This window comes from Uranotaenia lowii, chromosome 3 (assembly GCF_029784155.1).
Source record: "Uranotaenia lowii strain MFRU-FL chromosome 3, ASM2978415v1, whole genome shotgun sequence".
NCBI lineage: Eukaryota > Metazoa > Arthropoda > Insecta > Diptera > Culicidae > Uranotaenia > Uranotaenia lowii.
Genome location: NC_073693.1, coordinates 346,593,588 through 346,606,613, shown reverse-complemented (window position 1 = coordinate 346,606,613; position 13,026 = coordinate 346,593,588). Strand labels below are relative to the sequence as shown.

Below are 13,026 nucleotides of genomic sequence, written 5' to 3'. Positions count from 1 at the left end.
AGGACAGTTTTCGCGGTTGATTCTTTAAAAAGTACGTTTTTACACCACTTTTCTACACTTTTGTTGGCCATGGTCATAAAAAATTAAAAAAAATTCCACATGCGCAACATATAGCTTTTAACTTCAGCTTTTTCAGGCACTAAGTGAATTTTTCTTCGAGCACTTATTAACAGACTTACAGACTTTTCCCCGAAGCATGTTTTTCGGACTTTTTTTCTTTGACTTCGAACAACTTTAAAATCGATGTTTGTAGCTCAATGTTGTCTGAAAACTATATTTGAGTCACGTTACAAGCTTTCCAAAAATATAAATTTTGTAAAAATCGGTTAAGAAACAAGAGAGTTTTAGCGGAAAAGGTGTTAGGGGTCATTTGACCCCCGGCGGTATAAATAGGTATATACAGAGTGCCGGTATGTTTAGTGTTAAGTATGTAAAGTTAAGTAAGGGTAAGTGATACATCACAACGCGAAACAAGTTACCAAATAACGGGATTCTTCTTAGGAATGTCTATTTCGATAATTCGAACTGTGGGAGATATTTGTACGGGAATCCAATCATTTCTCCGATAGATGACAATAAAAATTAACAAGAAGTTCACGCAAAGTGATCATCGACTGCTTTACAAAACTAATAAATACATTGGTGAATATAGGTATCTTACAATGGTTCACTTTCATAACCTCCTTTCTCTTTAAAATAGTTGACTTTTTTGCATCGGTTTCGAAATCAACTACCATTTTTCCCTTCTTTAAATACTGACGACGAGAGTTGAGATTTAACCCTAAACCTGCCGGTAGTTGTGTGAATTGGCCATAGGTCGTGAGGCATCAGAATAACATATGAATACGGAATTAAGTATGTGTGTATATGATTGGAATTTTACTTTTGTTATTTTTTTTAAATATTTATTGCGCCACAAACTTTAAAAGAAAATTTTCAACTTCAAACTTCTTGACTATTTGCTACTCTGATTTGCATTTTGTGTATGTTCTCATAAATAATGTTTGTTAATTGTTGTTGAAAATACACATAATTTCAAATTGAAATAGAATTGAAACTGTTTTTTTTTTAAATGCAAGCTTCGCATTTCCATGTGTCCGTTATAGGTTGATTTTAAGTGATCATGTCACATTAAAATCGTACAAATCAACAATTTGATTTGGTTTTGTTTTGGTTCATTCTAGACCAATAATTTGGATTCAAAATAAATAAGGCAGTATTTGTTAACGATAACTAAAACATTGATTGACTGTTGTTGCTTTGCGATTATGATTGATAATAAATATCGAACTATGGGTTTGCAGTACTTTACAACGTTAAATTAAACGATAAAACAGTTTTTTATGTAAAAATAAATAAGAAAAAAGTTAACAAAAGCTATCTGGTGCGCTTGCATCAGATCAATCCATCTAAAAAATGTTACTGTCTATCGTCATTTGTCTGTTGATCCTCAACGGACAATTTCAGTACCATATCCAACCTCTAGTTCGAAGCTCTGTTCCCTTTTTCAGCGGGAACAAACATTTCGATCAAAATACACACTTTTATCACACACCAGTTGCATTATCTAGAATTGTCACGTTCGTTAGCAGTGGACATTACTCCTTCCGTCGGTGGATTTCTTGTCCGTCTGCAGTTGTTGCCGATTTGACGTTGTTGCTGCTGCTCTTAATGGTTTGGGGTAACTTTGGCTTAATGAGATCATCGATGCATCGCAGCCGCGATTTAGATGCGTTCAACCCGTTGTTGGCACCGTTACCGTTGACGGAGTACTTATTTTCCACTTCCTTGGTGGTGGCCTTGAAGGTTTCGATCATGACATTTCGAACCCGGTCCATCAGGTCCGGAATATCGTCACAGGTTAGGCCTTTGGTTTCGATAGGTTCCAGTGTGGTCACAATCACATGGCCGTTGTTCAGTATCTTTGCTTTGTCGTCCAGGAATGATCCGTACGAGCTATACACAACTGGCATGATCGGAATCTGGGCCCGAACTGCCACGTGGAATGCACCCTTCTTGAACGGGTGGATTTCATTAGTATTTCGACGCGTTCCTTCCGGGAATACCCACAGCTTAATGCGTTTCTCCTTCAGCATGTCGGTGCAATCGTTCATAGAAGCGTGAGCCCTTTCGGCATTCTTCCTATCAATAAAGATCAATCCGCACAGCCAGGATGCCAATCCGAAGGGGCCGGTGTAAAGCAGCTCCTTCTTTGCTATGACCGTGCATTTGTTCATCACGTGCCAGAAGTCAAACATACCTGGAAGAGAAAATGGAATCAACACTAGGTTCTTTGATTCTGTATACAAAAAGTGGCTCCAGAGAGTGAACGCTGCACATGAGCTGTTTAGAAATAAAAATAATCCAGTACAAAAGGAATCTTGAATCGTTCTTGAAAAATACTCTCTGGAGCCACTCTTTTCAATCTATTGCACAATTAAACATGATAATACCTAACACATTACGCTGCATGGACTTACCGAGAATGTCGAGCGAGCTCTGATGGTTGGCAACGATGATGTAGGCTTCATCTCGAGACAGGATGTCTGCCCCGCGAAGTTCCCATTTGAGCCCGAGGACGGCTGAAATTGGACGACATACAGTTCCAGCCCATCTGAAACATACGGAAAGAAAAGTAAACGTGTTTTAATTATAATTTAACAAATGTGATTTAGGATTTATTCACCTGTATTATTAAATATCCTTATTATCTTAAAAATGTACAATGGGTAAAATTTTGCGATTCGAGTGACGTGGATTGCCAAGTTCCACCTCGTTTTTCTGACACTGATGAGAGAATCAGGAAAAAAAACTTACTTGTATGGATTTCGCAAGCTCACCCGAACTTCCATGTTTGACTGAAAAGCTTGTGCTAGAACTTCAATGTGAAATTTAGTGAGTCACGTCACCTTAATTCGTAGAATAAACCACACTATTTCACCACTTATAACGTTCAATAATGTTCTAACAAGATACACATTTAAAGTGGTGGTAAGGTTTTAAAAAAAAATTTCATCGGGTTAATTCTTTGGTTTTAGCTATTTTGTAATTATGTATTACGTTCGATCGCAAGTGGCTTTTTAAAGATCAGGAAAACTCACCAAAAATTGCCTATGTAACATTTAGCTTCATTACACGTTCACAGTTTAAAAAGAAAGCGATTCTATTTTACGTTTTGTACTTTAGCATTTTTTTACTCTCAATTTTCAGAAAACTCAAAATTTTATGAATAACTTATTAAACTTTTAAGTATTTTGAAAATGTTTCATGGACAAAACATAGTTGAATATAAATAATCATCGATTCCTCATGGTGTAACATATAAATCGAAATAACTCGTTTGACTTTTTTTGAAGTTTTCTTTTCTTATCATGGCAGATTGTTCTTCTTTGACCATGAGTTTAGATTTTTCAATTTCAGTTCATTTTAAAGTTATATTGGAATTCTTTATTTGCCTTCATATTTTGATAAGATTGAAAATCTATTAGTTAACAACCATTATTTACCATTTTAAAAGTTCTAATATTTTAAACATTGATTATAAAAATTGAAAATGGAAATGCTTATTCATCGAATTACGTAAGATGAATTCTCACCTAATTTTGGAAAGTTGGAATACTGTTACCCTTACATCCTTAATGTAAAAACTATGTTTTTTTTAACTCTCCTCAATGCACAGTGGTCCAGAAATGAAATTTAGCGGGAAACAATTGTTTGCTTCTTTCCCTTAAGCTTGATGCATTGCATACAACAACTAAAAGGCGGTCAAGTAGAATGAAATAATTTTAGGGTGGCTCTTAAAGTTTCTGAGATATGGATATTATTTTCTAACTGCGATTAGATAGAGCCCTACATTGTGTTTTACAATATTGTAGAATATAAAAATTTATGAAACTTCATCGAAGACATCAAACATTTATCTCTTGAAGAAAAAGTTTTATGGCATTTTGTTTCATAAGGTTAGGGTGGTTCTACGAAGAACAGTTTTTCGTTCTTTCTAGGGTTGAAGAATCACTCTTTTTGAGCTACTATAACTTCAAACGGAGCAAGTCGAAGATTTTATTGTTGATTGCGTTTGAAAGTTCATGTTACAGTCTTTACAATAAAGTCTGTTTCACATAGAATCTGGTCGCATCTTTTCATTAACTGCAGCGCCCCTAGTTGTCACATCGCGAATCTATTGACAGTGTTTTGATCCGGATGGTTTGTTTACTTAGTGGTGAAAATTTCATCAAGATTGAAGCGGTCAGTCAAAAGTTATCGACGATGGAACGCGAAAGGCGAGAGAAAATTCTGCACACTCACGTAGAGAAACCGACGTGGTCAGGGGTAAAGATCGCGAAATTCCTGAAATATCCAAAATCGACTGTAAATTCGGTGCTGCAACGTTTCCGGGAAACCCTTACTATGGTCAGTGCCCTTATGGTGGATCGAGCAAAACAAACCAGACGTAAAAGTTTAACATATGACCGGAAGCTGCGAGCAAAGGTAATTCGATCAGTTCACAATAATCCTGGAATCTCCTTGCGTGATTTGGCGAAAAAGTTCAAGACGAACTACATTATACAGCTCGACGAATTTGTTTGCGAGAAGGTTTGCGGTCGTATCATGCAAGCAAATACCCCAACAGGACGCTGAAACAAAATCTGGTTGCCAAAACCAGAGCAAGGAAGTTGTACGAGAAAGTGTTGACCAAGTACAATGGATGCATTTTGATGGACGACGAAACTTACGTCAAAATTGATTTTGGACAAATACCCGGTAACAAATTCAAGTTTGTTTTCGCAGATAAATTTTCTCGTAAGTTGATGATTTGGCAAGGGATCTGTAGTTGTGGTAAGAAGACTAAGATTTTTATCACTGGGGTCACAATGAATGGAAATGTTTACAAAGAAGAATGTCTCCAGAAGAGGGTTTTGCCATTCATTCGGTCCCACAAATTTTATGCACACAAATTTTATGCATGAAATGTTTTTCATGAAACAAATTTCAGACTCAATTTAATATTATTTTTTGTTCTTCGAAATGCTCTCCTTCACATTCAAAAGGGTTTTGACTTTTGATAAATTACACAAGGTCACAAAATTCACATTTTTCGAAGGTGAAAAGAATTTACGAACTAATTATGATAAATTTGGGTGCCCTTAATTCTTTAATGCCCAAAAATATCTTTTAAGGAATTTCTGCATTTTCTGGAAAAAAAATCTCTAAATTTTAAAATAAAGGTTTTAGACTAATTATCAATTTTCCTCAAGACCGCAAGTACTTTAAACTTCTGCGAAAAAAATTATTGAGAATTTCTATTTTTTTCTTTACCCCATTTTTTTAAATATGGGAGTTTTAACGATTTTTTGAATAGTGTTTAACGTAATTGAATTTTAGATATCTTTTAAAGCAAAAATCATATCGTTTTGAAGGAATTAACAGATTTGTTGAATGCAATGAAATCTTTTTAACAAACTTTCTACACTTCTACTAGTAATACGAGCGATGGTAGTTTTCATTTTTTTTTAACTGTAGCATTTTTAAGCTTATTTTTCTGTATAATCATCAAAATATTATGCATTAATAAAATAATTATAATAAACTAGCTAACCCGATTAACCTCGTTTTACCTTTAAAGTTAAAAAATCGTTATAAATTTTTAATTTCATCTTCTTCATGCTCGTGAATCAATTTTTATGAAAAATGAACAAAATTATTCGACTTGTGTCCCATTTTAAGTTGATTTGGTATGAGAGGCACCCTTCTATTAAAAATTGAGATTTTTTAATATATTATACACACCAAATTACCAAATTTCACTTCATTCCGACCGTGTTCGTTTATACGTGATGGTGTTACAAAGAAATCGCCTCCATTTTTATATACAAGACAACTTCAGGATCAGTTTTTTTTATTTCGACTAGATTTGTTAGTTTATCAGTTATCAATGTTGAATACACTTGTGCAACTTCAAATCGCTACGAGGGAATCATCCTTAGCACGAGGACCGAGCGCTATGCACTAGTCAACTTAGCCGGCCGAATGCTGGCTTGCGAATGGGTATTGAACCGTTGCCATACATGTACGTGAGCCTGACGGAATATAGTGTGCGTGACATAACCCATCGGATGATATCTACACTCATCCGAAAAGCAAACGTTGGATTCACCTGGATTTTCACGTAGGCGCTCATTACGTGAATTTTCGCTTGACTTACGTGAATCACTTAGAAGCTAATACAAATTCATTTGATCCGTACGTGAACTTCACATACCCGTTTGCTGTCAAAACAATGACACATTCGATCTACGTGAAAATCCAGTGATCCGCCAAGTACAAAGGGATTTGGTGCATTCTATGTGATGTTCACGTAGCTCTGAATAACTTATTCACGTAAAATCTATGTGAAAGAATCCAGTACTCAATATGTCTTCCGATCAACAGTTGGTGCTGGCAGTTAGAGAAATTACGGGTGATGGAGCTGATTTTTTGTAAGTAAATACTCTAAAAATGTTTTGTGTGGTTGTTGTTAACATCTTTTGCTTTTTCAATAGAATTTGAAATCGGACAGCTGGGACGAACAGGCAACGGCTAACAAGGGACTTCAAATGGAATTTTCGTTGTGATATTGTTAATAAAACAAGTGAAGTGAAGTGTAGTGTAATTATAAATAAGTGCATGTAGTGTTATATTAATTAATCCAACAATAAAATGTGTCTGCAAAATCAAAACATTTTTATTTATTTGTTCCGAAAAGACTCACTACGTTAACGTTTCATATTTTATAAAAACTATGTGAAATGCATGTAACAGAACTCCCTATTCTCATTCGATCTGCGTTACTTTCACATACCCTTCAAATAGAACTCACATACAACTCATATGAAAATTACGTGAACTCTGCTTGCTGCGCGAGCTCTGTTTGCTACCTGAAATTCACGTAGGTTTCACGTGATTTTCATGGTGGCAAAAATCTATGTACATTTTCACGTAGCGTTCATGTGAAGAATTCTTTCGGTGTATATACAACACGAAGATGGTACAATCGTGTCTCCCGCAGTCACACACAAGCTCTCTCAAGTCTTCTCGTGCCTCGTACGAATGGGAGACGTTCAACACAGTGCGTAATCTATATACAATGTGGCTATTCATATATTCGTGCGCCACACAACACTCAAAATTCAACCCAAATTCATTTCAAAACTCATAAACATCATATCACGAAATCTAGAGGTGACAGACAGAATCTGACAAAAGATGAGAGTTCAGGACACTAAAATCTACCAAATATTTGAAGTCATAGGCTTCAATTTCCTTCAGTGATCAATAAAATTCATTTCATAAGTTTTTAAAATGTCAAGAAGTATTGATTGAAAAACTTTCTTCTGAATTGTTAAAAAAAAAAACTAATCTTTTTCATTTTCATATTTTGTTTTGATTTTTAAATAAATTCTCCGAATTTTATTCATAATTTTTTTTTAGTTTAACCGGTTCTTTTAAGCCAGACTTTTTAAATTTTTTGTAATATTTTTAATAATTTTGTCTTTGTTTTTAAACCTTGAATTTTTGTGTTCCGAAAAAACAATTTCCTTGGAAGCCTTTAAATCTTAATTTTTAATAAGAAAAACATAATTTCTTAATTTGTCCTAGGACTCAATATTCCAAAAGACGACGACAAAATATTCAGAGCTTAAAATTTTAAACTACAAAACTCGTGCTCAAAAATTAAAAATGTTTCACTGTTTTTCATTATCAAATCAAATTTTTTAAACAATCTATGCAAAATTCGTAAAATGGATTCGGAATAGCAGCTGTAAAGCTAAGATTAATGGGCAAGGTTCATCTCGTGCTTCGTGCTTTCAGTATTTATAACAAAACTGGGATTTCCTTATTTATATTTCAACCAGTTTCTTATTGAACAATTCAAGAAAACCCATTATCCAACCTGTACATAGTCAGTTTAAGCTTTCAATGATGAACAGAAGTCTGAAGTTTATTTTACAATTGGATTTTGATTTATTTTAACATATGGTGTTATATTCTATATACTCTATTTCTGTGCACTGATTCTTATGTCCGAGGCATTAAATTCTGATTTTATTCGAAATTTAAATTCGCAATCTTTTCCTGCTGTTTCTGAAATATTGATTTCAATTTTGAAAACTAGACTGCTTAAAATTTATTTTGAAGCAAATTTTTAGTTTAGAATAAGGATCATTATTTTGAGTAATTTATCAATAATATATCGGAAATCGCAATAATTTAAAATATTGATTCTAATCGATTTGGAATTGTATTACTTTATTTTATTATGGCGTGTATAGCTCAGTTGGCAAGTCTGTTGCCTCTTGAGCCGAGGTCCGCGAGTTCGAGCCCAAGAGTAAACACCGAGCACAGTTGTACCGGATAAATTCTTCAATAAAGATCCGCCAACTGCGACGTTGATAAAGTCGCGAATGCCATAATTATGGTAAAACAACTATAATCGAAAAAAAAACTTTAACTTTATTTTATTATTTTTTCTAGTCATACATGAGTAAGAAAATGGTTGACTGTTTGGTGATTTTTTTTTGAAGATTTCTAACGTTTATCAGTCTCGGATTTTTTAAATAAAAAAGAATGTATATTTTTGGTATTGTTATTATACCTAGCTGACTTTAAATTTCGAAAACTCCCCCCATGGACGGGTCCTTCGCACGGGCCTGTACAAAACTTAACAACGATTTTCTCGAGACACGTTAGGTGGCTCATACGACCTATTCAAAGTTCAAAATAGCGCCGATGTGGTCTAGCGGATAGGCTGGCGCGAGTCTCGTTTCGGTATGCCAGGCGTACTGGGTTCGATTCCAGGTATCGACAAGAAAACTTTTGGGTTCGAATCCCATAAGTGGCCGACAGGTAAGATGTGTTTCTTCTTATAACTGACTATATAATAAGAATGTTAAATCAGTTGCCAGCTGACCACGTATATACATACACAAATGCCGGAATACCTGTAAGTGAAAACTAGCCCACCAGATTGACGCGTTCTTCAAAAATACACTTACATCAACACAATACATTCACTCCATAACAGTTCATACGAAGCCATGGGGTCCGGGATAGCGTTTGCGCTGCATTGGAGATTTGTCGAACATAAAAATCGACTACTTAGGCAAAAACTACGGTGAATCCGTGCACCCATGGACATTAGACTGCTGCAAAAAATGGCTTTTTGCTCCTATATGTTTTTTCGATGCCTTTTGGGTCACCAAGCATCAGCGTTAAATTTGAGATGATTTGGTTGATTCATGAGTTAGCGCAACGCGTTTTAATTTTGTATGGAAGAAGAGAGTTTTGCACATTAAATCATCCAGAAAATTCAAAGAAGCTTGAAATGAAGTCGTATTTTGATTATTCTTAAGCTTCATTTTTTGCTAACACGACAAGCAGCTTAGAATTTCATAAAAAAATTATAATCATTTAAAAATAAAAAATCTGAATCCATTGAAAAATATTCAAAAATGGCAGGCTTTGCTTACTAGACCTGTTAATAATTGCATGAAATGTTTTTGCAAAGGCTATATTTATCCATAACTTCTCTGGCAATGTGAAGTACAAAGTAAATTTTTGCCTCGATTTCCAGCAAAAAAAATTGCTGGAAACGTTCATCAATCCAAAATTTTGCTGGAAACCAGCAATCGGTTTTCCAATTGCTGGATTTTTCAGCATTCGGTTGTAGTCTTGTCATTTTTGCTGTTAAATCAGCTATCGGTTTTCAAATTGCTGGACTTTCCAGCAATTGATCTAGTTTGCTGGAAAATCAGCAATCGAGTTGTCAAATTGGAGTCTGTTTGTTTTCGTACGCTGGAGCAAGGTGAGACTCTATTCTACGAATTTTGGTCGGATTAATATAATTATTTTTATTTTCCTCTATATTCTAGCAACCAGGCATCAAGTCAAGGGTAAGTTTTTATTGGACAGGTAGATATTCCATAGAAGATACTAATCAAAAATGTTTTTCACAGGTGGCGGATGATCAACACTTTGGCACAAAGCTGCCACCCCAGAGCCGATGATAGAAAATTGTAAAAAATTGTGTTTCTCGAAATAAATAAATCCCTTATTGAAAAATGGGAGCAAATAATTGTTTTTATTGCTAATTATATGCACAGCCAATATTCTCAATTTAATTTTGAATTGAAATATAAATTTGATACTAAATACGGCCGGTTGTTTTGGAAGAAAAAGCTGGTTTCCAGCAATTTGAATTGCTGGAAACCAGCATTAACGTTTGCTGTTTTGTCCAGCAATTTAAATTGCTGGAAATTTTGCTGGAAAGCCAGCGGAACAAAAACCTGGTTTCCAGCAAAATTTTGCTGGTTTCCAGCAAAAAAAAATTTGCTGTGTAGTTTTTTGAGATTTTTTATTTCCATTCTACTGTTATACAGCTCTCAAATAAGCTGTCAAAACCGATCAAATTAAAAAAAAAATTTAAAAACAAAAATGTTATACAACATTGAATATCTTTTGTGGGGTACAATTTAGGTGTGTGCTTTGTTCACATGAAATGTACTGCAAGAATCGAGGAACATTTTTCATCCAAAGATATATTTTTTGGAACAAAATTAAAACTCGTTGCGCTAATTCAGGATCGGATGGATCGCTTCCAAAATTTTTATTGCTGTTTCTGGCAGCAAAAATAAGCAAAGAAAGTTATGGGAGGTGTAAAAATTTAAGATTTTGAAATTACATAAAAAGCTTGCAGCGGTCTAATGGACATACATTCATATGTAAATAAGGTTTTTATTTGGCATCATATTGCGACTTATTGATGCTTAAATGAAACTTAATTTTACCATCGGGATAAACACGATATAAAATTATGCTATCATGTTGATTTGAAGATGTCGACTGTATGATTTTAATGTGAATAATTTTCGGCAAAGCAGTCCAAATTTTACTTAACAAACGAGGTTTATTTTTACACCGACGTTTCGATATCGTATGATATCATCTTCAGGGATTAAAAATTCATCGTTGTTTCAGCTTTTGTAAAAGCGTACTGTTTAGATTTCTTCGTCACTTTAGTTTCACAGAAATATAATTTTGTAGGGGTAAATTTATGCGGTAGAGTTTTGTATAAATGTTGTTTCGACGGTACTATGACTATACAGTACGCTTTTACAAAAGCTGAAACAACGATGAATTTTTGATCCCTGAAGATGATATCATACGATATCGAAACGTCGGTGTAAAAATAAACCTCGTTTGTTAAGTAAAATTTGGACTGCTTTGCCGAAAATTATTCACATTATGCTATCATTTTCGCATTGATTCCGCAATTTGGATACTGTTTGCAGGCATCTGGTAGGTGGAGATTTTCAAAATTGTACAGTGAGATTGTGTTGCTTGTTCCCAGCAACCTTTCGTTGGGTTCATTGTGCAATGTTGATTATCTCGAATCAATCACGGAGTGCAACCATTATGCCATTGGCCAGAAGGCCATACAAACTTTTGAGTCGTTGAGCGATCCTTTAGAGTTAATCATATGGGCTGAAAATTGGCTTCTGGCCTTTTGGCAGCAGGATTGGTTTCAGCCACCACGATTTCGATTCCAGTTTATACCCCCAATTTTGGACATCAGCGTGTCCAGAGCATGAGCAAGCTCCTAAATTAAATCTAAAGCCCTACTAGCCGAACCCACCTTACCACTGAGGAATGCATCCCGTCCCCTAAGAAGCACGAGAACAAACAATTGCCGTTTAATTGGTTCTCTTGACAACCGGCCGGGAGAAGAACGATACCTAGCAGGCACACTAATCTCTATCGCCCCCCCCTCCCTCCCCCCCATATTGTAGGTTTTGATAACGTTTGGTGACTTACGCCGCAGATAAGACTAATAAAATGCGAACAGCAGCAGCATTTGGCACTCTACTTTGGAGACTTCTACTAAAGAGTGATACGGTCAAAATTTGGTCAAGGGAAAGCGCATGTAAATCGGTGAAATCCTTTTTTTAAAAAATCAAATTAAATTTCTCTTTCAGGTTTAATTAGTATAAAATTCAAGAAAAATAATCAGTTAGCCTTCCGCTTTTCCAAATCCGAATTATTTTCCAAATCTGCCATCAGATTTTGTACAGAGATTTTTGACCCCCTATTCCCCCTTCGTGGACAAGCGTGGACAGCCCCCCCCCCCCCCCCCCCCTAAGTTGTCCAGGTGTTATCTGAACGGCCCCTTAGAATTTTTTTTCTCTTTTTAGGTTCCGCTTGACAATAGCCCAGTATTTCTCAATTGGGCGGGGCTCTGGCTTGTTGGGAGGGCTCTTGTCCTTGGGAACCACCTGCACGTTGTTGGCGGCGTACCACTCCATGGTCTTTTTACCGTAATGGCAAGATGCCAAATCCGGCCAAAACAGTACGGAACAACCGTGTTTCTTCAGGAAAGGCTGCAGACGTTTATTCAAACACTCTTTCACGTAAATTTCTTGGTTGACAGTCCCGGAAGCTATGAAAATGCTGCTTTTTAAGCCACAGGTACAGATGGCTTGCCAAACCAAATATTTCTTCGCAAACTTTGACAGTTTCTTGTGGTTGAAAATAGCTGCTACCTTTCCCTTTACTTTTGCCGTATAAAACTCCTGTCCCGGAAGCTGCTTGTAGTCGGCTTTGACGTAGGTTTCGTCGTCCATTACCACGTAGTTCAACTTCGTCAGTATCGTCGTGTACAGCCTCCGGGATCGCGCTTTGGCCGTCGTATTTTGCTTATCATCGCGATTTGGAGTCGCTACCTTCTTGTAAGTCGACAGTCCGGCTCGTTTTTTGGCTCGATGCACGGTTGTAGACGATACACCCAGCTTATTTGCGGCATCTCGGAGAGAGAGGTTAGGGTTTCGCTTGAAACTACCGGCAACTCTCTTTGTCGTCTCAGCGGCTTCCGGTTTTCCACTTTAATTACATTTGTAACGGTTGATTTGGCAACTTTTAGCGATTTTGCCAGCTTTGCGTACGAGTAGCTCTGATTTTCGCGATGCGTGAGCAATATTTTGATACGCTGCTCTT

General features: G+C 35.9%; 1 protein-coding gene across 1 annotated transcript in view; it reads right to left on the bottom strand.

Annotated features, from left to right (window-relative positions):
• Positions 1-501: 501 nt before the first annotated feature.
• The window catches only part of LOC129754413 (1-acyl-sn-glycerol-3-phosphate acyltransferase alpha-like), a 22,892-nt gene continuing 10,367 nt past the window's right edge, over positions 502-13,026 (bottom strand). The window contains exons 2-3 of the mRNA XM_055750476.1: positions 2,481-2,614; positions 502-2,260 (exon numbers count right to left, since the gene is read on the bottom strand). Coding sequence (XP_055606451.1) covers positions 1,599-2,260; positions 2,481-2,614 — 796 coding nt within the window. The 3' untranslated portion in view covers positions 502-1,598. The remainder of the gene's footprint in view (positions 2,261-2,480; positions 2,615-13,026) is intronic.